At 46.0% G+C, this 23,118-nt stretch overlaps 1 protein-coding gene across 2 annotated transcripts; it reads right to left on the reverse strand.

Annotated features, from left to right (window-relative positions):
- Window positions 1-1,707: 1,707 nt before the first annotated feature.
- Window positions 1,708-22,735, reverse strand: LRRC3C (leucine rich repeat containing 3C). Of its 2 annotated transcripts, none has more exons than XM_082194631.1 (2): window positions 21,418-22,735; window positions 1,708-6,216 (listed from the first exon to the last, which is right to left on the reverse strand). In XM_082194631.1, exon 2 carries the CDS (start codon window positions 6,107-6,109, stop codon window positions 5,327-5,329), a length of 783 nt encoding a protein of 260 aa, XP_082050757.1. In that variant the 5' UTR covers window positions 6,110-6,216; window positions 21,418-22,735; the 3' UTR covers window positions 1,708-5,326. The 2 variants fall into 2 exon arrangements, with proteins under 2 accessions (XP_082050757.1, XP_082050758.1); XM_082194632.1 differs by lacking the exon at window positions 21,418-22,735 and adding an exon at window positions 14,417-14,488.
- Between the last annotated feature and the right edge of the window lie 383 nt (window positions 22,736-23,118).

A 23,118-nucleotide genomic window follows, 5' to 3' on the forward strand; every position in this document is an offset into this window, starting at 1 on the left:
GCTGGTCAGGAGAAGGACTAACATTTAACTTTTAAGAATTGGTTCCCAAGTTTGCTTTCTTCCACTTCCCAACCTCTTCCTTTTCCCTTGTGTGTCACATATCTTTTTGAACTGTCAGCTTGCAGGCAAGGACTGTCCTGTTTTAAATTGATTGTATATTAAGTCGCACAGGGAGCCTTTTCTGCTGAAGGGAGAGGTGTGCGAAGGCTCTAAATCAGGCCTGGAGTTGAAATGCATTAAAAAAGCAGTGCTCCTCAAACTATCTGATGTGGCGGACCAGCAGTTATTTCCCCCAATGTGCCAGGGACTGGAACCATATTTGGTTCCTGACACGTTCCCCCCAACCTGGGCTGCGGTGGAGTTGCTGTGTACCAGCAGCCATTGGTACTACCCTTCCCCTAACACCCCATTGCAGAAAACTCCCATAATAAAATGACAATCTGGAAGGACCCTAGGTAAAACCTTCAGCCTATCCAGCTCAGCATTTATCCCAGGATGGCTTACTTGTGACCCTCCAAATGTTGGAGGACTCCAACTCCCAACAGCCCCAGCCAGCATGCCCAATGGTCAGGGAGAACAGGAGGTGGGCTTCAGCACCATCTGAGAGCCAGTGTGGTGTAGTGGTTAAGAGCAGTAGACTCGTAATCTGATGAACCAGGTTCGCTTCCCCGCTCCTCCACATGCAGCTGCTGGGTGACCTTGGGCTAGTCACACTTCTCTGAAGTCTCTCAGCCTCACTCACCTCACAGAGTGTTTGTTGTGGGGGAGGAAGGAAAAGGAGATCGTTAGCCACTTCGAGACTCCTTGGGGTAGTGATAAAGCGGGATATCAAATCCAAACTCCTCCTCCTCCTCCTCCTCTTCTTCTTCTTCTCTGGAAGGAGACAAGTTCCCTTTCCCTGAGCTACACACTGACAGAGGCAGCTCTTCAGGGTTTCGGGCATTGTTATGGTCTGCCTGGATGCAGTAGAGAGGCACCAGCTGAGGAACTCCCTAGAGAACCCCCAGGGGAAGAAGGCGGAGAGCTGGGGGATTGGTGGTGGGATGACGATGAGTGGTCAAAGGGAAAAGACTGGGGGGAGGTGGTTTTGGAAGCTAGAAGGGCAACAGGGTTTAGTGAGCAGGAACAGTTTGTGGCAGAAAGCAGTTCAGACTTTGAGACTGAAGTGGAGGCTGGAGAGAAGAGTGGGGTCAAGAGGTGGATAAAGAACCCAGGAAGTCTCCTGCTGCTGCTGCAACCTCCGCCCTTCCCCACTAGTCTGAGAACGTGCAGAGAAATGAAAAGGGCAGAACAGAGATTAGTTGTGCAGTTTGAGACTGTATGGGGGAAACCCGGGAGAGTAGTAGCCTTAGAGAGGGGTGGAGAGGACCTTCAGTCTTTGCAACCGTGTCATTGGGGCAATACCTGCTGGGAAGGGTTGCTGAGACCACTAGGCCTGAGCTGTATTTTGGTTTACTTGAATATAGTTAACATCACCAGCATCAGTGACTTTTTACTTTAGTGCTGACCTAGTGCTGACCTGGATCTCACTTGAGCTTTGCCAGCCCTACCTGGATTGAACCCGTGGTCTCCTGCAAGCGAAACCCATGATCTGCCCAAATGCCTTGAACCACCCCTGCACAGATCCCCTGTGCAACCCCTGCATGGAAAAGCACATTTTCGAAGACACACACGCGCACACATAAAGCAGCCAAGCATCTTCCAATGTAGCCTGTTGAATTTTTGTTTATTTGCCTTTTTTCATGGGGGAAAACTGAAATAAATAACATTTGGGGGTGGGCGAAACAAAAAACAAAACAACAAAACAACCAGGAAAGGTTTTACTTATTACCAAAGTATTTCTTCCTTCCTTTTCTCCCCCTCTTCTTTGTGCGCATGTGTATAAGCTTTTTCCACGGCTGCTTTGGTTTTCCCAACGGCAGCTCCGGCCGGCTGCCAACGCTGCGATGGAGGGGGGTTCTACTGCATACTGGGAATGTAGAGAAGAGGTACTGAGTTTGAAGAGGTCAAGGTATAAGGCTGCTGATCAACAGAGAAAGAGAGAGAGCGCGCATTAGAGTCTTCCTCCTCACCTCTTGGGCTCCCTCAATGCACGGTCACAGTGGAAGGTCAGTTGGCTTCTGGGTCCTCCGCCGAGAAACATTCGGTGACCAGCTGCCCCTTTTAAGTCTGATGGTAGGCTATTGCAGTGCGTTCTCTCTCTTGATAAAAGAAGGCGTTTCGGCTTTTATTGGTAAAGGAAACGGAAGGAGGGACCTCTTGAAGAACAAGGGGAGCATTTTGCTACAAAGTAGGTGGGACTTGCAAAAAAATAATAATGTCCCCCCCACACACAGAAAGGCCTGCCCTGGAACACCAGGCTGAAAAGCTCTGGAGGAGGATGTCTCTCAATAAAGGGCACTTGAGAGAATGGCAGGTGGATGTGATCTCTATCTCTTGCCCGCGCTTGGGCCAGAGCAGAGTTATCGTATGGTCTAGAAACCTGGCAGGGCGTCATTCCCCCCCAAGCAGGAACCAGGTAGGCACATGAGGAATACAGGTGGATATCCAGGTCACATCTGCAGTCTGGAGTGGTGCGCCGCAGATATGCCCCCTTGCCCACAGCTCTTTCAACACCCTCGAGGTTTGGAGCGAGTAGAAATAACTCTCCCAAGCCCAGCATACCTCCCTAAGGTCCTCCTTAATTTACTTCTTCCAGCGTTTGGAAAAGTCCAGACAAAACAACCCTTTGATGTGGCACATTGGTGTTGTATAAAAGGTGATGCAGTATTGGCTAGCAGGAGACATCAGATCAAATGATGCTTTCCACTGGCCCTGCGCAATCGACGGGGGCCAGTGCAGGCAATCCCCTTTTGATGCTCTCTTCACTCACAGGAGCGGTCCTCCCCATATGGGAACTGGCAGATCTCTGCTCCTTGTAAAGGTATTATTTCAGACCTCCACAGACCATGGAGGATGTCACAGCTGAGATCTGAGGTCTTGATGAAAACAAGGAGTTAAGGAGCTGGCAGGTTTAGCGTACCAGCAAAATGATGAACAAAGCCACATTTCAATGACACTTGCTATAGAATCCCGGGCATAATTTTGTATGATGGTTTAATTCATTGGCTGTTAGTTGCCCTGAGCTTCCAGACTGGAGGAAGGGCAGGTTATAAGGATCTTGGACAAAATAAATAAAACTATTGAGTTCCACGAGTGGAGTTGGGGAAAAAGCATGTGCTCCGTTTTTATCACTGTTGTTCACAACAAGCAGGCAACTTCTGTGAGTGAAGAAATAACAAAAGGGCGACATGTGAACTGTTCCCCGCCCTGCCCCCTTTTGTTTTCCCGGGTTCATAGTTCTGGTTCTGAGAAATGGAAAGGTAACAGTACAATAAACCTTTGGAGCCCAGGTCAATTCTTGTCAAATTTGAGCCTAAAACTATTTTCGTTTTTTGAAAGGAAAAAAAAAGTCTCAAAGAACATGACCCCGTGATTCTAGTCTATAGATGTGTCTTCTATTATCTCGTGCCTTACTACTGATCCAAGTATTTATGCTATTGATCCATAAGTCCATATGCATTTTCATTCTGATAACTGCCATGGCTCAACGTGAAGCATTCCAGCAAAATGGATATCCAGCTATTGCTACAGCACATATAAAAAAGTTGATCCGTTTGGAAAACCAGCGACGATATGCGTTCGGGTTTTTAAGATTATTATTCTTAAGTACATAAAACTTAGCAAAACGAAAATTGCAATGTTCCCTGTTTTTTTGGGTGGGGGGCTGCTGATAAGACAGTATACATTTCTTGGTAATGTGGCATTTTGCCTATAGGTGCCAAAATAAATATTCTTAGCTACTTGTTGATGATTCCCAGTTAGGAATTATTCTGTTTGGTGTGCGTTTTTTAAAATTATTTTATCAAAATGGCAGAACCTCTTGTGAATCATGGGAATTTTTTGGAGTCCCTAGATGACTATAGTGATGATGCAGCCACTAGTTATAAGAGAAAACGGGTAAACACAACTACCCCTCAATCCAGGGGATGCGAACCACAGTAGAAATAGGTTTCCCTGGATGTGAATCTATCACATGGCAGGTGCGGAAAAGGCTGCTGCGGAGTCGACAGGAGGGGGGTGGACAGGTGGACGACAGGCATCACTCGGCAAGGTGCCGATCCGTGCAGGTGAGCCATATGCTACTCCTCAGAGGCCCCTGCAAAAAAATCAGCTTAGCTTGGAGAGCTAAACAGTGTCTTTGCCGTCACAGCCTTCTGCTGGTCCTGCCATCTCCTGGATCGAGGGCGTTAATTGTGCATGTTTTCTTTGTGTTCCTTGAGAGTCGGTGTGGGTACGATTCCTGCCCCCACCCCCGAATTGCATGACTCGAGCTAGTTAAGATTTTTCCATCTCCCGGCAGGCCAGAGAAATAATCTTAACAGCAGCAAGAACTGTGAGAGAATGGCTTAAAAGTTCAAAACATTGATTCTTCCCCCCGCCCCCACTCCATGCTGAATGTTTTAATGGATTCCTGCAAAGAAGAAAATGATTAAAGGGGGTGGGGGGAATCCCAGTAAGAAGCATCTGACAGAGGAACTGGTGGTGCTATTAATGTGCATTCAAAGAGAACATTCAGCATTAAGGGGATGCTGCAATTTGTTTCTTCCTCTCTAATCTTGCACATTAATAACAGGCTCAAAACGCCTCCCAGCACTTGGTAATTACTGTATATTGTTCAGAGCTTTGGGGGGGGGGCTTTCATACTTCAGGCCTTGAAATACCCTCTAAAGTCGGGCGCACACTTACTGAGGAGTAAACAGCACTGAGCCCAGTGGCACTTACTTCTGGGCAAACGTGCGCAGGATCTTAACAGCACACCTACAGCACTGAGCTTCGCCTAAGTCTCACTCCCAATCCTTCTGGAGCATTGCATGATGGGAATATATCCCAGGATGCAGTTCTCCAGGTTTTTGGTACTCAATATCATGAGAGAAAGAGGTGGGTGGTTTTTTTTGCAAAGTGTGTATATGATGGAGTCTCTACGGCAGGGCTGAGAAGTAGTTGATTCAACCTGGCACTAACCCCTGCCTTGAAGTGTGCCGAGTAATTCAACCTTGACATGATTTTTGTTGCTCATTGCTCGAAAAGAAACTCTAAGGGAGGCCTTCTGTATAAGCAAGGCCCTGCCTCCCCAAGTCGTTTTGTTTGCTTAGTAACAGTCTCTTCAGCCATTGTGCATTCCAGCATCTAGTGGACATGATCCACATGAAGGAGATGTAGAATCTCTTTTATCTGCTTACGATTTTCTTGAGGATGCGGGGCAGAGGGAGGGTTTCGTTTTTGGTCACACCACAGTGCTAATCGTAGACGACTCTTCCGACTTCTTCTGCTTGCTGGGCAAGGACTTAAGATATTCTAGGTGCCGGCGGGCGTCTTCTTGGTTCTGCCGGACGTAGTAGATCAAGTACGAGATCACCATGGCGAACCAGCCGAACATGGTGACCAGCATGGCGATGTCTGTGGTCTTCTTGTAGATGTTGCAAAAGTCTATGTCCCCCACCAGTTGCAGAAAGGGCTTGCCGATGTGCTCCTTCCGGGCTGAGGCATCGCAGATGATCCCGTCGGAGGTGCCGGCCACCAGCTCCACCCTCTCGACAAGCTGCTGGAGGGTGCAGTCGCAAAGCCAAGGGTTGCTGGAGAGGTTGGCTTTGGCTTTCAGCGCACTGAAGACATCCTTGTTGACAGACACCAGCTTGTTTGAGGACAGGTCCAGAGCGTGCAGGCTTTCTGACAATCCCCGGAAGGCCCCGACCTCCACGCGGCTGATGGCGTTGTGCGACAAGTCGAGTTCCACCAGAAGGGGCAGGTTCTGAAAGGCGTCGTTAGGCAGGAAAGAAATGTGGTTGTAATCCAGGTACAATTTGTTGGTGTCGTTGGGGATATCCCTCGGGATAACGGTGAGCTGGGCCTTGCTGCAGCGGAAGGTTTTGAAGCCGTCCTCGGTGGAAGGGTAGCAGCCCTTGGGGAAGGTGGTGGCAGAGTGGAAGCAAAAGGCTATCAGGACAAAACTCTGGAGGAGCAGCCACATGGCAACCGAGTGGTAGAGGAGCCAGTCCAAAAAAGGCATGGCGGGGCATCTGGGGAGCCACGGTGAAGCCGCTCGGTCATCAGTCGCTTGGTGGGCGTCCTTTGCCTCTGGGGGAGCCTCCGAGGCTGCGGCTCGGGGATCACTAACTGAAAAGACAGAGCAAGGGCAACACTGGAGCTGAGGCAACGTTTCGTCATCACAATGAAACACCACCACCACCAACACAAAGTACAGTCGTACCTTGGAAGTCGAACGGAATCCGTTCTGGAAGTCCGTTCGACTTCCAAAACATTTGGAAACCCAAACACAGCTTCTGATTGGCTGCAGGAAGATACTGCAGCCAATCAGAAGCCACGGAAGCCTCGTTGGACGTTAGGGTTCCAAAGAACATTCGCAAACCGGAACACTTACTTCTGGGTTTGCGGCATTCAGGAGCCAAAACGTCCGAGTACCAAGGCGTTTGGGATCCAAGGTACAACTACATGTAGTCCTGGGTTTTTTGACATGGGTGCCCAAAACAGCAGAGTTTGCCCCAAATGAGCAAGCTGTGGCCCTCCAGATATTCACAGAATTGTAGAGTTGGAAGAGACCCCAGGGGTCATCTAGTCCAAACCCCTGCTGGACTCCAACTCCCATCAGCCCCAGCCAGCATGGCCCATGGTCGGAAATGATGGGAGCTGTAGTCTAACGGTATTTGGAATTCGTTTTTATCAACACTGTATAAAGGTTAAGATTGGGTGAACTGCAATAATAATCATGCAATGTTTATAAGGTTTTTTGTTTTGGTTTTTTACATGGGTGTTATTTTATTTTTCTTCTTCTCAAGTCTTATTTTACCCAGTGATCTTATAATTATATACCGTATTTTTCTGTGTATAAGACGCCCCCATATATAAGTCCTCTTTTGGGGGACTCCAAATTAAGAAAACACCCCTCAGCACTACCCGTGTATCAGACGAGCCCCAATTTTAAACCTTATTTTTTGATTTAAAAAAACCCGTCTTATACACAGAAAAATACAATTTTTCAATATTTTTGAAATATTCAATATTCTTATTTTTCAATAAAGTGTTTACACACACACACACACACGGGTGTATCTCCACTGAAGACAAGATATCATAGTCAATACCAGTCCTGAAGGAAACCTGAGAGCTACAATTCTGGAAGCAAGGCTAAAGATCTGAAGCTACCAGAGCACCTTCACTGAACTGCAGTTCTCATAGGACATGGCAAGAGACTGCTGGGCCAGAACAATGATCCGCCTAGTGCTGCATCTTGTTCTCTCGGTGACCAACCAAATGCCTGTGGGAAGCCCACCAACAGGAACCTGAGTGCAAGAACACTCTCCTGTCCTGTGGTTTCCAGCAACACACTGCCTCCAGCCAAGGAGGAAGAGCATGGCTATTGTGTCTAGCAGCCATTGGAGAGCCTTGTCCTCCATCACACTTGACCACCACTGCCTTCGGTGGGAGCAAATTCCACAGCTTAACTACACATGGTGTGAAGTACTTTTTTGCCCCCAACGTGCATCATTTTACCTCAGAAGGGTAAATAGAGGACTCTCCTCTGACCGCCCCTTCAAACAGAGTATTGTCTTCTGAGAGGTAGGACACATGGCCACCTTCAAAGGTGAAATTAGAGGACAGCTTCTGCTGAAGATCTCAAGGCACGGGCAGGCTGGGAGGGGAGGTGTTCCCGCAGGGTCCCACACCATTTAGGGCTTTAAAGGCCAGAACTGAATAGGAAGTCCGCCATATTGAGGCCAGAGATCTTTAGAGCACTCCCTGCTCCGGCGCATCAATTGTAGGCTTGTGTCACTTTCTCATTTCCTCACCTAGTCATCTGAGCCACTGTTTCTGGATCATCAACAGAGAGGGCACTGCTTGTCATCTGCTAAGTGGTGGAATCTGACACTCTGGTGTGGAATTTAGCCTCCCTGATCTTGCAAGAGACTTGCATTCAAATACACTTGTGTTCAATAAACATCTTTTCCTTTTTTTTAAAAAAAGCACACATAGGCACAATTCATTGCTACTTGAACTTCCTTTTGTGATTAAGATCCTCGCGTTTCTTTAAAAAAAAATGTTGGGGGTGTGCCAAGTTCTCAGGTCCAATTTCAATGTGGCACTGTTCATGCTGGGGTTTTAAAAAAACAAAACTTGTCTGAAGTCTCATGTGTCTAGGTGTTACATTTAAACTGGGTCACACCTGAACTTATAAGGAGCATAAGCACAACAGTGGCGTGGACCATGAGGTTGTGTTGTAAATAATGGGCTTAAAGGGTGGTACTTTATACAATGTGCCCCATGAGCAGCAATTGTGTTATTAAAAAAAAAAAAATCCAGTACAGAGCTGCCCACGATAACTAGAAAATGACCAGAAGCAGTCCTGGAAGGAGAAAGCTGTTTTGGAGAAGAGAGGATATCTTCCCACTCCCTCAGCTGGGCAAGAGATCATCAAGGTGTCTGTGTCAGAAATAATAATAATAATGATAACAACAACAACAACAACAACAATTTATTTATACCCCACCCATCTGGCTGGGTTTCCCCAGCCACTCTGGGCGGCTCCCAACAGAATATTAAAAACACAATAAAACATCAAACATTAAAAACTTCCCTAAACTGGCCTGCCTTCAGACATCTTCTAAAAGTCCAATAGTTGTTTATTTCATCGACGTCTGATGGGAGGGCGTTCCACAGGGCGGGCACCACTACCAAGAAGGCCCTCTGCCTGGTTCCCTAGTAGCCTCACTTCTCGCAGTGAGGGAACTACCAGAAGGCCCTCGGAGCTGGACCTCACTGTCTGTGCAGAACGATGGAGATGGAGATGCTCCTTCAGGTATACAGAACCGAGGCCGTTTAGGGCTTTAAAGATCAGCACCAACACTTTGAATTGTGCTCGGAAATGTACAGGAAGCCAATGTAGATCTTTGAGGACCGGTGTTATGTGGTCTTGGCGGCCGTTGCCAGTCACCAGTCTAGCTGCCGCATTCTGTTTTTCAGAGAATGGTAGACAGACAGGGGCTACGTACACACAACGTACATTGAAAGTTGAGTTGAGGAAGAACAAGAGGAGGAAAGCAAGGAACAGTAGTTTCTATTTAATCTAGTTAAATTAGCTAGAATAGTTTAATAGATGGCTTTAAAAATAATAAGCTGGAATGTGAATGGTTTGAACAATAAAAATAAGAGGAATCAGATTGCGCATGTATTGCTGAAAAAGAATTGGGATCTAATTTGTCTTCAAGAAACGCATGTAATAAGAAAACACAAGAGGGTATTAAGTAATAAGAGATTGGGATTGGAATTTGTGACCTCCGACAAGGTTAAGAAAAGAGGGGTAGTAATTTATATAAAGGAAAAATATGACCCGCAATTACTGTACAAAGATGAACATGGGAGAGTAGTGGTGGTGCAGATGGTCCTTCATGGAGAAAAAATAGTTGTGGTTGGAATATATGCCCCGAATGAGAAAAAATCAGCTTTCTTTTTGGAATTAGATAATATATTAACGGAATGGATGGATCAGAAAATGATATTGATGGGAGATCTTAATGGGGTGGTGATGCCGAACATGGATAGATTAACAAAAAGACAAGATGGGAAAGAAGGTAAATTACCACGATCTTTCTTTGACATGGTAAATAATTTGGGATTGACGGATGCTTGGAGATTTAAAAATCCTACTGTAAAACAATTCACCTTTTTTTCAAATCCGAATCAGAGCTGGGGGAGGATAGACAGTATTTGGGTCTCGAGGGAATTGGTACAGAACTTAATTAAGTCCGAAATTTGGCCTCGAACTCTATCTGATCATAGTGCGGTTTCCATGGAGTTAAAAGGTAGAGAGGTTAAAACAGCCAGATGGAGAATGAATGAATATTTATTTAATGATCAAAAGATAGTAAATAAGGCTATAGAAACAATTGAAGAATACTTTAGGTGGAACTTAAATGGAGAAACTTCCATAGAGACGGTGTGGGACGCAGGAAAAGCGGTCATGAGGGGTTTCTTGATTCAGAAAAATAGCCAACTAAGAAAAGAAAAGGAAAAAAAGAAAGAGCAGATTTTAACACAGATTATGGAAAATGAAAGAAAATTAACTGCTAACCCTAGTGAAGAGAGTTTAAAACAGAACTTAAGAATATTACAAGCTAAATTTGCCACAATAATTAACCAAGAGATAGAGTGGAAAATTAAGAGGATGAATCAAAAGAACTTTGAGTCCGCAAATAAGATAGGGAAATATCTAGCGTGGCAGCTGAGAGAAAGGAAGAAGCTGAGTATGATCAGCAAAATAAAAGAAGGAGATATGATTATGGAAGAACCAAAAGAAATAAAAAGAATATTCCAAAGATATTATAAGGATTTATATAAAAGAGGAGAGGAAACAGAACAAGAAATAGATCAATTTTTGCAAAAACACCATCTGGAACAAATTGTAGAAGATGAAAGAGCAGCACTAGATGAGATAATAACACAGGAAGAGATAAAAAAGGCTATCAAAAAGATGAAAGCTGAGAAGGCGCCGGGACCGGACGGTCTTCCAGCCAAATATTATAAAATATTAATTAACCAAATATCACCAGTGCTGGGAGAGGTTATGAACAATATATTGAGAGAAGGAAAGATACCTGATACCTGGAAGGAAGCCTATGTTACCTTGATTCCTAAAAAAGAGGTGGACACTATGGAAGTAAAGAACTATAGGCCAATCTCATTATTAAATAATGATTATAAGCTATTTGCAGATATAATGGCGGAAAGATTAAAGAAGGTCTTGATTAATAAAATCCATGGTGACCAAACAGGATTTCTCCCAGGGAGACAATTACGGGATAATGTAAGGAATTTGATTGACATTATTGAATATTTGGACATGAAAATAGACAGAAAAGCTGCACTGGTTTTCATAGACGCCGAAAAGGCATTTGACAATGTTTCCTGGAACTTCCTAAAGAAGGTTTTGGAGAGGATGGGAATTGGTGAAAAATTTAGAAGAGGCATAGAAGCAATATACAAAGAACAGAAAGCAAAGCCGGTGATAAATAATAATACAACAGAATATTTTAACATTTATAAAGGGACCAGACAAGGTTGCCCCCTGTCCCCCTTATTATTTATTATAATTTTGGAAGTACTTAATAAGAGACTGAGGGAGGCAACAGAAGTGAAAGGAATTAGAGTAGGAAAGAAGGAATTTAAAATTAAAGCCTTCGCCGACGATATTGTTCTGACTTTGGAAGATCCACAAGATAGTGTAAAAGAAGCATTACAAAAAATTGAGGAATTTGGAGAGGTGGCAGGTTTTAAGGTAAATAAGAATAAAACTAAAATGCTGGTTAAAAATCTAACTAAGGAAGAAACGAAAGATCTAGAACAAAAAGTGGAAATCATGGTGGTGAAAAAAGTGAAATATTTGGGAGTGTGGATCACGGCAAAAAACATAAACCTATATAAAGATAATTATGAAGTTACATGGAAAAAAATAAAGAAAGATCTGGAAATATGGGAGAGGATGAAATTTTCCTTTTTAGGAAGGATAGCAGTGGTTAAAATGAATGTTTTGCCGAGAATGTTGTTCCTATTTCAAACTCTTCCAGTTATTAAAGGTTTAAAACAATGTAAAGAATGGCAGAGAACCCTGATGAAATTCATCTGGCAGGGGAAAAGACCAAGGATTAAAGTGAAAATATTAACTGATAAAAAGGAAAGAGGAGGTTTTGCTCTCCCAGATTTGAGTTTATATTATGAAGCAGCGTGCCTACTTTGGCTAAAAGATTGGATAAAACTGGAGAACAGAGACCTGTTGGATTTAGAAGGTTTCAATAATTGGTACGGGTGGCACGCATATCTCTGGTATGAGAAGGTGAAAGTCCACAGGGCTTTCTTAAATCATATTTTCAGGGGACCAATATATCAGGTCTGGGAAAGAAATAAGAACCTTCTTGAAAGAAAAACACCATGGTGGATCTCACCGGTAGAGGTCTTAACAAAAAAAAAAACCAACATGGAAGAGAAGACAGCCACTTACGAAGATTTGGTAAGAAAATCAGAACAAGGGCTTAAACTTAAACCTTATGAGGAAATAAAGGATCAATTCACCGGTTGGTTACAGTATCATCAGGTGAATGATATGTTAAAGCAAGATAAAAGAAAAATGGGCTTTGAGGACAAGAAATCAAAATTCAATATAGAAATAATAGAAGGTAAAAACAAAACATTGTCTAAATTATACAACATATTACTGGAATGGCATACAAAAGACGAGGAAGTCAAAGAGGCAATGATTAAATGGGCAATTGACTTCGGCTATAACATCGAGTTTGAAAAGTGGTTGAAATTGTGGAATAGAGATATTAAATTTACGGCCTGTACGAGTTTGAGAGAAAATGTCTGGAAAATGCTCTATAGATGGTATCTCACGCCGGCAAAATTAGCTAAAATCTATAGATCAGAAAATAAGACATGCTGGAAATGTGGTGAAGTGGAGGGAGACCTCTACCATATGTGGTGGCAATGCAACAAGGTGAAGGTTTTTTGGGAAGCAATTTATAATGAACTTAAAAAAGTTTTTAAATATACTTTTCCCAAAAGACCTGAGGCCTTTTTGCTGGGAATTATGGGTAAGGAAATAAAAAATGAAGATAAAAAAATTTTTCTCTATGCCACCACAGCCGCAAGAATTATGCTGGCACAAAACTGGAAAACAGAAAATATACCTAACGTAAGTGACTGGCAGGTCAAAATGATTAACTATGCCGAGCTAGATAGATTAACAGGCAGAATACGAGACCAAGACGACCAGAAATTTCAAAAAAATTGGAGTAAATTTTGGAAATATATTGGAACGGATATATAGGAGGAACTGGTGGTATTAGAAAAACTTTATCAGCTAATAAGTATAAACTTTAATAAACTAATTACGCAATCCGGGATTTATTTGATACTTACCAAAAGGGTGGAGGGAAGTCAAAGGCTAAGTAGAGCCTAATGCTTATATTATTTTTTTTGTATGATTGTATGCTTACTTTTTGTATAGCATGAAAATAGGATGAATAATTTATGTTAAAATGTCTATTTTTGTATTTGTTTGTCCTTTTTTTTTTCTTTTACAAATTCTGAATAAAAATTTACTTGCAAAAAAAAAAAAGAAAGTTGAGTTGCCTCAGAAAGCATGTTGGGTTACAGGCTGTTCCCCTGGTGGCCCTGAGGTGAGCGCAGTGGACTTTGGAGAATTAAAGCTATACCTCTACCCATGTCTGACCTGTCTATTTGTAAGGAAAAGCAAATACTACAAATACCATAAACTCCCTGTAACCTTTTGCTGGAGGTAACTGGTGAACCCAGGTGATTGCTTTGTCCCCAAAACTTCTCACCAGCCAGCTAAGGCGAGCACGACAACATTGCTGTGAGACTGGGGGTCTCGGCAGGGCCAGGAGGACTGCCTAAAGCTAGTCAGATCTGCTGGCCAGGCTCCAGACAGACAGACGTCTCCTTCTATTCTATTAAGGGAAGCTGAATTTTAATTTTAACTGCTTCCTGATATAGTGCCACTCTGGATGGTTCTGTATATGAAAAACCAATTAGAGAATGGGTCAGACTTCCCCTTCCCAAATAGGATTAAAATGTAATCCAGGAGTGTAAAGAAAGACTGCCGTCTGAGTGAGACTAAAGAGGGGAAAGAAATATAGAGCTGAGTTTGGGCTCTGTGAGCAGAGGCAGATTTGGGGCACTGCAACCAGTTCCTCCGCACAGGGTGCCTCCTTCCCAAAACCTGGCCATATCAAATTTTGACCTTGCACAAGGCCTTATCAAGATCTTCCCCTGCTGTTAAAAGGTAAAGGTACCCCTGACCGTTAGGTCCAGTCGCGGACAACTCTGGGGTTGCCCGCTCATCTCGCTCTATAGGCCGAGGGAGCCAGTGTTTGTCCGCAGACAGCTTCTGCGGACAGACAGCATGACTAAGCCGCTTCTGGCAAACCAGAGCAGCACACGGAAACTCCGTTTTACCTTCCCGCCGAAGTGGTACCTATTTATCTACTTGCACTTGACGTGCTTTTGAACTGCTAGGTTGGCAGGAGCTGGGACCAAACAACAGGAGCTCACCCCATCGCAGGGATTAGAACTGCCGACCTTCCGATCGGCAAGCCCCAGGCTCTGTAGTTTAGACCACAGAACCACCTGCGTTCCTTTGTCCCCTGCTGTTAGCTAACAGCATTTGGGGATAGTGGCTGCATCTCTGTGGAAACCTGCTGTGGGAGCCACATACTTTGACCGTGTTTGGCATGGCCTCCACCTACATCTGCAGGCATGAATATAAAATGAAATACAGTCGTACCTTGAATCCCAAATGCCTTGCGAGTCGAACCTTTTGGCTCCCAAACACCATAAACCTGGAAGTGAGTGTTCTGGTTTGCGGACGTTCTTTGGAACCTGAACGTCCAGCGCGGGTTCCAATTGGCTTCCTGCAGAACCTTCCTGCAGCCAATCGGAACCCGCGCCTTGGTTTCTGAACATTTTGGAAGTCAAATGGACTTCCGGAATGGATTCCATTCAACTACCAAGGTACGACTGCATTACAAAGCCCCAATAAGCCTACAGTGACTGCCTCCTAAAGGGAACCAAACCTGGTCAGCACTGCTGGACATTCCCACTGCTAGGAGAAATGGGAATGTCCACAATAATATCTACAAGGAACCCCTTCTAATCCCAGCAGATGACCTGAGATTGCCCGCTCAATGGAAGAGCTGCCTGCTCCTTTCGGCTATGAGAAATTGGGGGCAAATCATTTCTAGCCACCTCTCAGATAGAAGGCCATAGGCAGGACTGGCACTGAGGCAGACTATATTGGGAACAAGGGTGGGAGGAGACCAGGAGACCTCTTTTTGTCAAGAGGCTGCTGTAGAGGCAGCATCGGGAGAGCTACTGAGGAGGTGCGTACCCTTCAACATTTCTCTGATGCAAATAGGGACATCCTATTCCATACCCTCCACCATTTCTCCAGTTAAAATATGGGCATCCAGGTGGCAGGTCTGGCTTCCAAGGAGTGTGCCACAGCTATTGCTATTGCTGTTACCGTGGCGGTGGCGGCAGCAGCAGCAGGCAATGTGTTCCTCAGAGGCCAGATCTGCTGCCCCTGTGGATCCTCCTGCCTGAGGCAGCTGCCTCACCTTGCCTCATGTGTGGGCTGGCACTGACCCCGTAGGTCACAGGCAAACAGCACCCTGAACTCAATGTCCTTTGGTGCCAGCCAAGTCACTACAAAAGCATGCCAGTGTCAGCCGCCAGCAGTGTGCCCACGTGGTGTCAGCAAGCTGAGGTCACCCACGTGAAGTTCTGCAATAATGTTCTCCACCCAGTGTTGTCATTTAAAAATAGACTGCAACTGGGAAGGGAAAGACGTCGGGGAGGAGGGGACTAGCCGAGAAAGGAAACCTACTAGGAGAAGGCTTCAGACATGCTGGCATCAGATAAGCCCTTTTGTGCCCACATGTCAACATCAGCTTTCACCCTGCAATGATTATGCAATGGCTTGGCACCATGCTCAGGGTGGAAACGTCGCAAGGGATATCTGATGTGGAGCTGCTTCCATACTCATCTCACATAACTACCGGGACCCAAATGGAAGTGCTTCAGAATGGGTACAGCAGCCAAGTTGCAGTTGGACAACAAGCTTGCGCCCTCCCTTAATGTATACAATGCTCCACATCAAGGGAGTTGTTCCTGTCTGCCTCAAGGGGGCAGTAGTGAGCCCAGTCGTAGAGAAGTCAAATTTGACCAAGAAGCCATTTGACCATGGACAACTATGGTCTGGTCTCTAAGAAGCCTCTCAACTTTCAAGGAGTTTGGGATGATACTGATGGCTTGGGTCCTTTCCAGTCTGTGTTCTGTCCCTTGACTACCCTGGTGGATGGCATATGCCGGAGAATGTATCAAGGCAGTTAGACCTCTCGGATTTCTCTGTAGCTCTCAGTACCATTGACCATAGTATCTCTAAGGTTACCAGATGTCCCCGTTTCCTGGGGACAGTCCCCAGATTTACAAATCAGTCCCCATACAAAATCCATTGAAGTTGAAAAGTGTCCCCGGATTCATTGAAAAAAATCTGGTAACCTTATTCTAGGTCGGGATTAGGGTTAAAAGGTACTTTATTATAGTAATTCAGGTTCTTCATGGGTGGCCACTCCCAGAAGACGGTGTTGGTGAATGTTTGTTCCACGCTACGGCCATTGGCCTGTGGGCTTCCAGAGCGGCTTGATGTTCTACAGCTACATGAGATGGCCAGGAGAAGTCACCTGCAGGTTTGGACTGCAGTGTCAACAGCATGGCTAAGGTGGCCTCAAGGTGGAATGGTATCGCACTGCAAATCTGCCTAGCACCTCCTGCACTCCACTTTAAGATTGTTACAAGCTACAGATTTTGGGCTTCCAACACCATGCCTACATTTTACTTTCTCTCCATGTATCCACCCCACCCCACCCCATGCACTGTTTTGCTTAATAAGCAACCTGAAGAAAAGTTCTGGAGAACTTGCTCTGTGATGGCTAGTAGCCATTGGCAGCCGTCTCCTCCATGAATTTATCTGATCTTTTAAAGCCATCTAAACTGGTGGCTGTTACTACCTTTTGTGGGAGGGAATGCCATAGTTTGCACTGTGTGAAAAAGAAGTATTTTCTTTTGTCTTCCAGCATTCAGCTTCATTGGGTGGCCCTAAGTTCTAGCACTATGAGGGAGAAAAACTTGTCTCTGTCCATTTTCTCCACATAATTTTACTCTTATCATATCGCCTCTTATCTCCCTTTTCTCTAAAAGCATTGTTTCCCAAACTTGGGTCTCCAGCTGTTTTCGGACTACAATTCCCATCACCCCTGACCACTGGTCTTGCTAGCTAGGGGTGATGGGAGTTGTAGTCCAAAAACCAGCTGGAGACCCAAGTTTGGGAAACATTGCTCTAAATTAAAGAACCCCTAGATGTTGTAACCTTTCCAAGGCTTTGACAGGCATTGTCTCAGATATTTATGTGCTGTATTTTGCATTCATGGAGGTTAAAAGTATGTGGGGTTGCTCTTTTTTAAAAAAAAAAAAAAGAGGGAAAGGAAGAAAATTATTATACTTAGGAAACAATTTCTCTCTCTCCCAATAGAACATGGCGTTCTTGCTGTGATCAAAACTCTGCTATCAGTGGAAGGATCGTCTTTCCAAATCTAGGATCAATAGGGCTTCTGCCTATTTCAAAAAGCCAATTATGCCTGGTGGGTTTTCTGAAAACGGTCCTCCAGCTCTGAGGAGCTATAAAAGGTCTTGAGCCTGTGTGTTTTATGAAGGTAATTTGGTCCGGATTTCCATGAAACGAGCCAAGCAAAGATGTTTGGGTCTTTCCCTCCCTTTCAAGCAAATGGGTCTTTTGCCAGGAAGGCAATCCCATTAAATGGTGAAAGGGATTCACTGAGTGTTTCCAGGCTCTGCAAATGACGAGTTGCTTTCCCCAAGAGAGAGAAGAGGGTTGGGAAAGCCCTGCTGGCAACAGATCGGCCAATTAAAGATTCAAAAGTACTGAGTTGCACTGCTTTGGAACAGAACGAGGAATGAAGTCACAAGGATGCAGCCTCAGCCATTAAGGTGGGTTTCTGTCTAGGAAATGCTACCAGTCTCCAGATATACAGCCTTGCCTATACCTGCAGGCAAGACTTGTAGGCAAGGTTTCAGATCAACATCCCACTGATCAAAATCAGGACGCTCCCCCCCCCCCCGTCCTGAGCTCTCTTGAGCAATTGTTTGTTCATTTTTTCGGTACAGTGCTTTAGTGCGAGCCAGCCGACTTGCACCAGAGAGCCGAACCAAAAAAAAACCCTGGACATTCTGGGATCCAGTACAGAAGCCAAGGTGGTCTTCTGTAACTCCGGGGTGTCCTGCTTAAATTGGGACTGTAGAGTGGCATGGGATCAGCCCATTCTCACAATAGCAAGCGAAGGCTTGAAGGAACCTACTCATCCAATGGCTTGTGATGAGTCAGAGGTCACATTGTACTTCAGTGCTAGCAGAACAGAGTCATCCATTGCCCCTGAGGGCAGTAGGCTAGCTAATGGAACTGGGATATGGCCATGTAGCACGCATAGGCCTGAGCCCACAAAGCCTTGCTACTGTTCCCTGCCCCCCAGGTTCTGCTGCCTTCCTCTGCCTAGCGATAGGGCCGGCCCTGAACTAGAAGGCCTTCTCCACTGGGGCAACTGCACACATGGAATCTCTCTGCCAGGCAGGCTTACCTGGTGCCAAATTTGATATCCTTTTGACAACAGGTAAATAATTGTGCATTCAGCCAGACTTCCTAGCACAACTCCCAAGATTATTTCAATCTTGATGGTTTCTAGCAGTGCATCTGTTGTTCTAAAATAATCACTTTACTCGGGTTTTACTATTCTGCATGATCTCAGTCTTTGCTCCAGACTGTTGCGAGTTGTCACTCTTGAGAGTTGTCGCCTTAAATTAATGGAAAAATATATGTTTAGAATGAACAAATAATTAACTGTACTGAAAAGTTCAGAACTTCCATCTTGGAAGTTAATTACAGCATGACCTTATGTATGTGTACTTAGGAGTTAAGTCCCATTGAATTAAATGGGGCTTACTCCCAGGTAAAGCTGTTGTAGGATGGCAGCTTTGACTACTGAATGAGCACCGGGTAACTTAGGTTATATCTACACCGTGTGTTTAAAGCACACGGCTGCCTCACACATAATCCTGGGAACTGTAGCCTTTCAAGGGTGTTGGGAATCGTAGCTCTGTGAGGGGTCAACTACAGTTCCCGGGATTCTTTGTGGAAGACCCTCTGCTATACGGTGTAGATGTAGCCTTAAATAATAGGATGCCTAAGGTCACCATGGAGTGTCCTTTGTATATGGTGTAAACACACACAAATAAACACATTGTACCTGCAAGGTTGGCCCTGCCATTAGGCAGAGTGAGGTAGCTGCCTCAGGCGGCAGCTGCTGGTGGGCAGCAGTATCAGGCCCCACCCCTCCCCACTGTTCCTCCTCTGCACGCTGGAGCCCTCTTCTTCTTGGGAGCCCTGCTGAATCAGACCAAAGGCCCATCTAGTTCAGCCCTCTCTTCTCACAGTGGCCAAACAGATGCCTATGGAAAGCCCGCAAGCAAGACTTGAACGCAACAGAACTCTCCTGCGCTGTGGGAAGAAGCACTTTAATTCTGCCTAGCCCTGCTTCATTTGGGTTCTGTGTGTGCTGCCAACCAGGCCAGTCATGAACCCCCGACTACCCCATGGCCAGTGCTGAAGCAAGATTCAACAACCAGCCGAACCATTTTCTGAACTTGGAGTGGGAGGAAGCCATCTTGTCCTTTGCCTCAGGCAGCAAAATAACTTGAGCCACCTCTAAGAGCATCATGCAGGAATTGTGACATGCATGTTATTTTCCCAGCGAAGGTATGCAGTCCCAAAAGCCCGTCTAAGGAATGCCTTTATTCCCTCAGGGCACACCAGTATTTACAGGCATCTTACCACTGCAGATTGCACGCCTCTGCCATTTTTTAAAATTAAAGGAAAACCCTAACTTCAGACGACACCTTAACTGTACATTTTGGTTCTTCAGAACGGAACAGTCTTGCCACACACCCCTTTTTTCTGTTTGCTGCTGTGGCTGCTGCTGCCACCACACACTCTCTTAAAGACAGGCATAATCAGCAGCCGTAAAGTCCTATTCATTTTCCAGAAAAGGGAGAAAGAGGTCTGTTTGCATGTGTGCTTTCAAAGCAAACCTAGAATAATACTATCTTCTATGGCTATATGCAACCTGTGAAGGCCCATCCTTGCAAAGTAGCACATTAACAGCGAAGAGGTAATTTTTTATTTTATTTTTTTGGCAGATGAGCGTGGCCAAAATTTGAATCAGAGTTGCACCATGTGATTGTACAAAATATATCATACTAAGCTGCAATCAAGCTCTGGAGGCAGATAAAAACCACATTTTTTCCCAGGAGGAATTTAGCAATAATTTCGGGGTTGTTCATTTCCTGCTGTTTCCTTGATTTTTAAAGAAAGTGTGTGTGAGAGAGGGGGGGGGGGATCTTGATGCAGAGCCAGAGGAAATATCTACTACTGTAAGATCTGAAGTAAGATACACGTACTAAGAAACCAGCTAGGAAACTAATTCGTTCTTCGTTTGTTAAGTGGAACTGAAACTTACAGAAGCATGAAAAATGCCATTTCCAAAATTATTCTTGAAAAAGATGCAGAGAGGTTTCAAGTACTAAAAATCCACCATGAAAAATGGCATTGTCTAGATCCAGTTGCTGCATAGATTTACATTCAAGATGATCCCAGTGGTTTTTACACGCAGGCTAAGTTTCTCCCCCAGGACCAACGTCCTTATTTCCTCACCTTTTAAAACTTGTGCTTAAGGAATTGCAACCTCTTGCTTTTTTAATATATATTTTCCATGGTTTTAGATACAGATATACACGATATAATGGTATGAAACGGAGAGCCACGAGAGGGCACCAAATCAGCGGCTTCATACCTAAAGCAAAGGGTCTTTCATTTCTCCCTCTCTCTCTTACACACTCACGCGCATATACACGTACACACATATGCACAACCCACCCAGGCAGAATGGGAGAACCAAGCTTCAGCCGAGTACAGGATTCTGCGTCGTGCCTGGGAGCCAAAATAAAGTGAGCTGTCGGATGCATGTCTAACCATGCACCTTGGGCAATGCAACCGACCGCCTTACCTGGGAGCCGGGGGGTGGCAGAGCCACCACACACACCCCTTCCCCGCCCCTTCTGAAAACCCAGCTATTATTTTTATTATCACCCCCCAGGCTTTCGGTTTGGAAAAGACCTTTGCAACCGAATTTGCAAGCCCGTTTTAAATTTGCAATCCCCGTGCCTCTCTCCCGCACGAACGCTGAAGCGGAAGAGGTGTAACCAGGCTTCTGCAAGGCTGCAATCTTAACCGCACACACTTTTGCCTGGGAGTAAGCCCCGCTGCACACAACGGGGTTTACTTCTGAGTAAGCATGCATATGGTGCACGTTTGCCTTCTCTCTTAAAAAAAAATATATTGTATATAAAGATTTTGCATGGGAAGGGAAGGGGGGGAATGAAACCAGAGACAACTTTCCACGATGCAGGCAAAGTTGCAGCACACCATCTCTCCCTGCAACTCCGCTCCTCCTCCTCCTCCGCGCGGGTCTCCAGATCTCGCTCCCGCTTCGCCCTTCTCGCCGGAGGAGCCATGGCTGAGCTCTCCCGCCCCGCTTCCCGCGCTCGTCTTCCTCCCGCTTCTAACCCGGGGGGGGGGTGGAGGGCTGGGATCCGGCTCACCTTCCACCGCTCGCCTCCCGCCGCTGGCCGTAGCTGCCCTCCGGAGCCCCGCAGCCCGAGGGGGGAAGCGGGAAAGGCGAGCCGCGGGGGGAGCCGACCGAATCCGCCACGATCCCCTTCCAAGCAACAGGCATTGCGGCTTTCCCCGCTCGGCTCCTCTCCCTTCTCCTCTTGCTCGCTCTCTTTTATCCCGCTAATCCGCAGCAGGCTCCGGAGCTTGCCTCTGAATCCGAAGCAGGAGACGACCCCGACCTCTCTCTCGCCCAAGAGCTCCCATCACGCCGGGGCAGGACGCGTGAAGTTTGCCAGCTTCTTGCCGCCACGCGTGCGAGCCAGGAACGGGCGTGTGAGTGGGTTGGGTGCGCGCGCGGGCGGGCGGGCGCGGGTGCACCTTGGGCACCTAGAGCAGCCTCTGGCTAGCTGGAAAGAAATCGCAGGCAAAAATGAATTAAGGGGGGTGGGAGGGAGGGAAGTCACCGATCAGGGGCTCGATGCCCTCCCTGGCTTTGTAATGTACGAGTGCGTGCGCCTGCCTGCTCGTTTCCCTGCGCGCCACTGTGCGTTTGAGCCGGCGAGGGTGGGTTTCCCCCCTTCGTCGCTGAGAATGATAGCTCTCCTTTGGGGATTGAAAACCCCGCCTGGAAAGAGGAGTGTGCATACACACACATACACGCACAGCGCTCTGTGCAACCTGGAATGTTTGTTGTTTCAAGTTGGGAGGCAAGCAGAGACGCTCCCTGCTAGTTATGCGCTATTTCTTCCCCATCTTCCCGTTTCTACTGCTATCCCAAGCGGAGACACAAACCCTACTAAGTTAACAAGCAAAGCGGACCGCTTGGGAAACTCCGTACTGAAAAGGGATCCTGAGACGACTTGGCTTGCGTCTGATTTGCATGCAGAATTCCCCTGGTTCAATGAGCAGCATCTGGCGGTAGGGCTAGGAAAGACCCCCTTCCTGTAACACACACACACACCCGCGCACAGCTGCTGCCTGCCAGTGTAGACAACACTGAGATAGATGGGCCAGTGGGATAAGGCAGCTCCTGATGTTCCTAAAGCATGCCTTTATTGGGATTGCCCACCATAAATGACCAAACGAATCACAAGTCACCCTTTAGTGATGCAAAGATGCGTTTGAAAGCGTGAAAAGAAAAACCAGCCAAAATACCAGAAAAGCAGGTGGGGAGGCTGACATTTGGACGTGGGGCCTGAATAGTTGGTCTCTAGGAAGCTCCCCAACTGAGAGTCTTGTGGACTCTGGTCAACAGGCGATCACACCCAATTCACCCACAAACCTTCAGTTTTAGGGCCTAACTACGGTTAACCTCCCCCTCCCCAAATTGCCTTGTGGGAGTGGGATCCAGCAGACAGATCCCAAACCAAAATGAGCACTCGGATCCCCGCAGCATTTAAAAATAGCCGCTTTCTGCAGCTTGCCATTTTGACAGGTCCTGGACTCAGATGGCATATCTTGTTTCCTTGAAGCTACCTTGAAACTAAGTACACCTCTGGGAACCATCTTGGGCTCATCTTCCAGTCTAGCTGGCGGAGGAAGGGGGCCCATCTGAAGCAAGTTGTTTTGGCAGCGGCCGCAGAAACTAATAGGCATCGATCATGGGAGACAAGGTTACAGGACTTGGAGCACAGGGGATGGGGAAAGTCATTTCCCAAACATTACTTTGCTGCAGCAAGTCGTCCCCG

Source organism: Podarcis vaucheri (assembly GCF_965113315.1).
Source record: "Podarcis vaucheri genome assembly, chromosome: 13".
Classification (NCBI taxonomy): Eukaryota; Metazoa; Chordata; class Lepidosauria; order Squamata; family Lacertidae; genus Podarcis; species Podarcis vaucheri.

Bases quoted from the DNA above. Each gene is read 5' to 3' on its own strand.
- LRRC3C (XM_082194631.1), bottom strand. From the start codon at position 6,109: ATGCCTTTTTTGGACTGGCTCCTCTACCACTCGGTTGCCATGTGGCTG.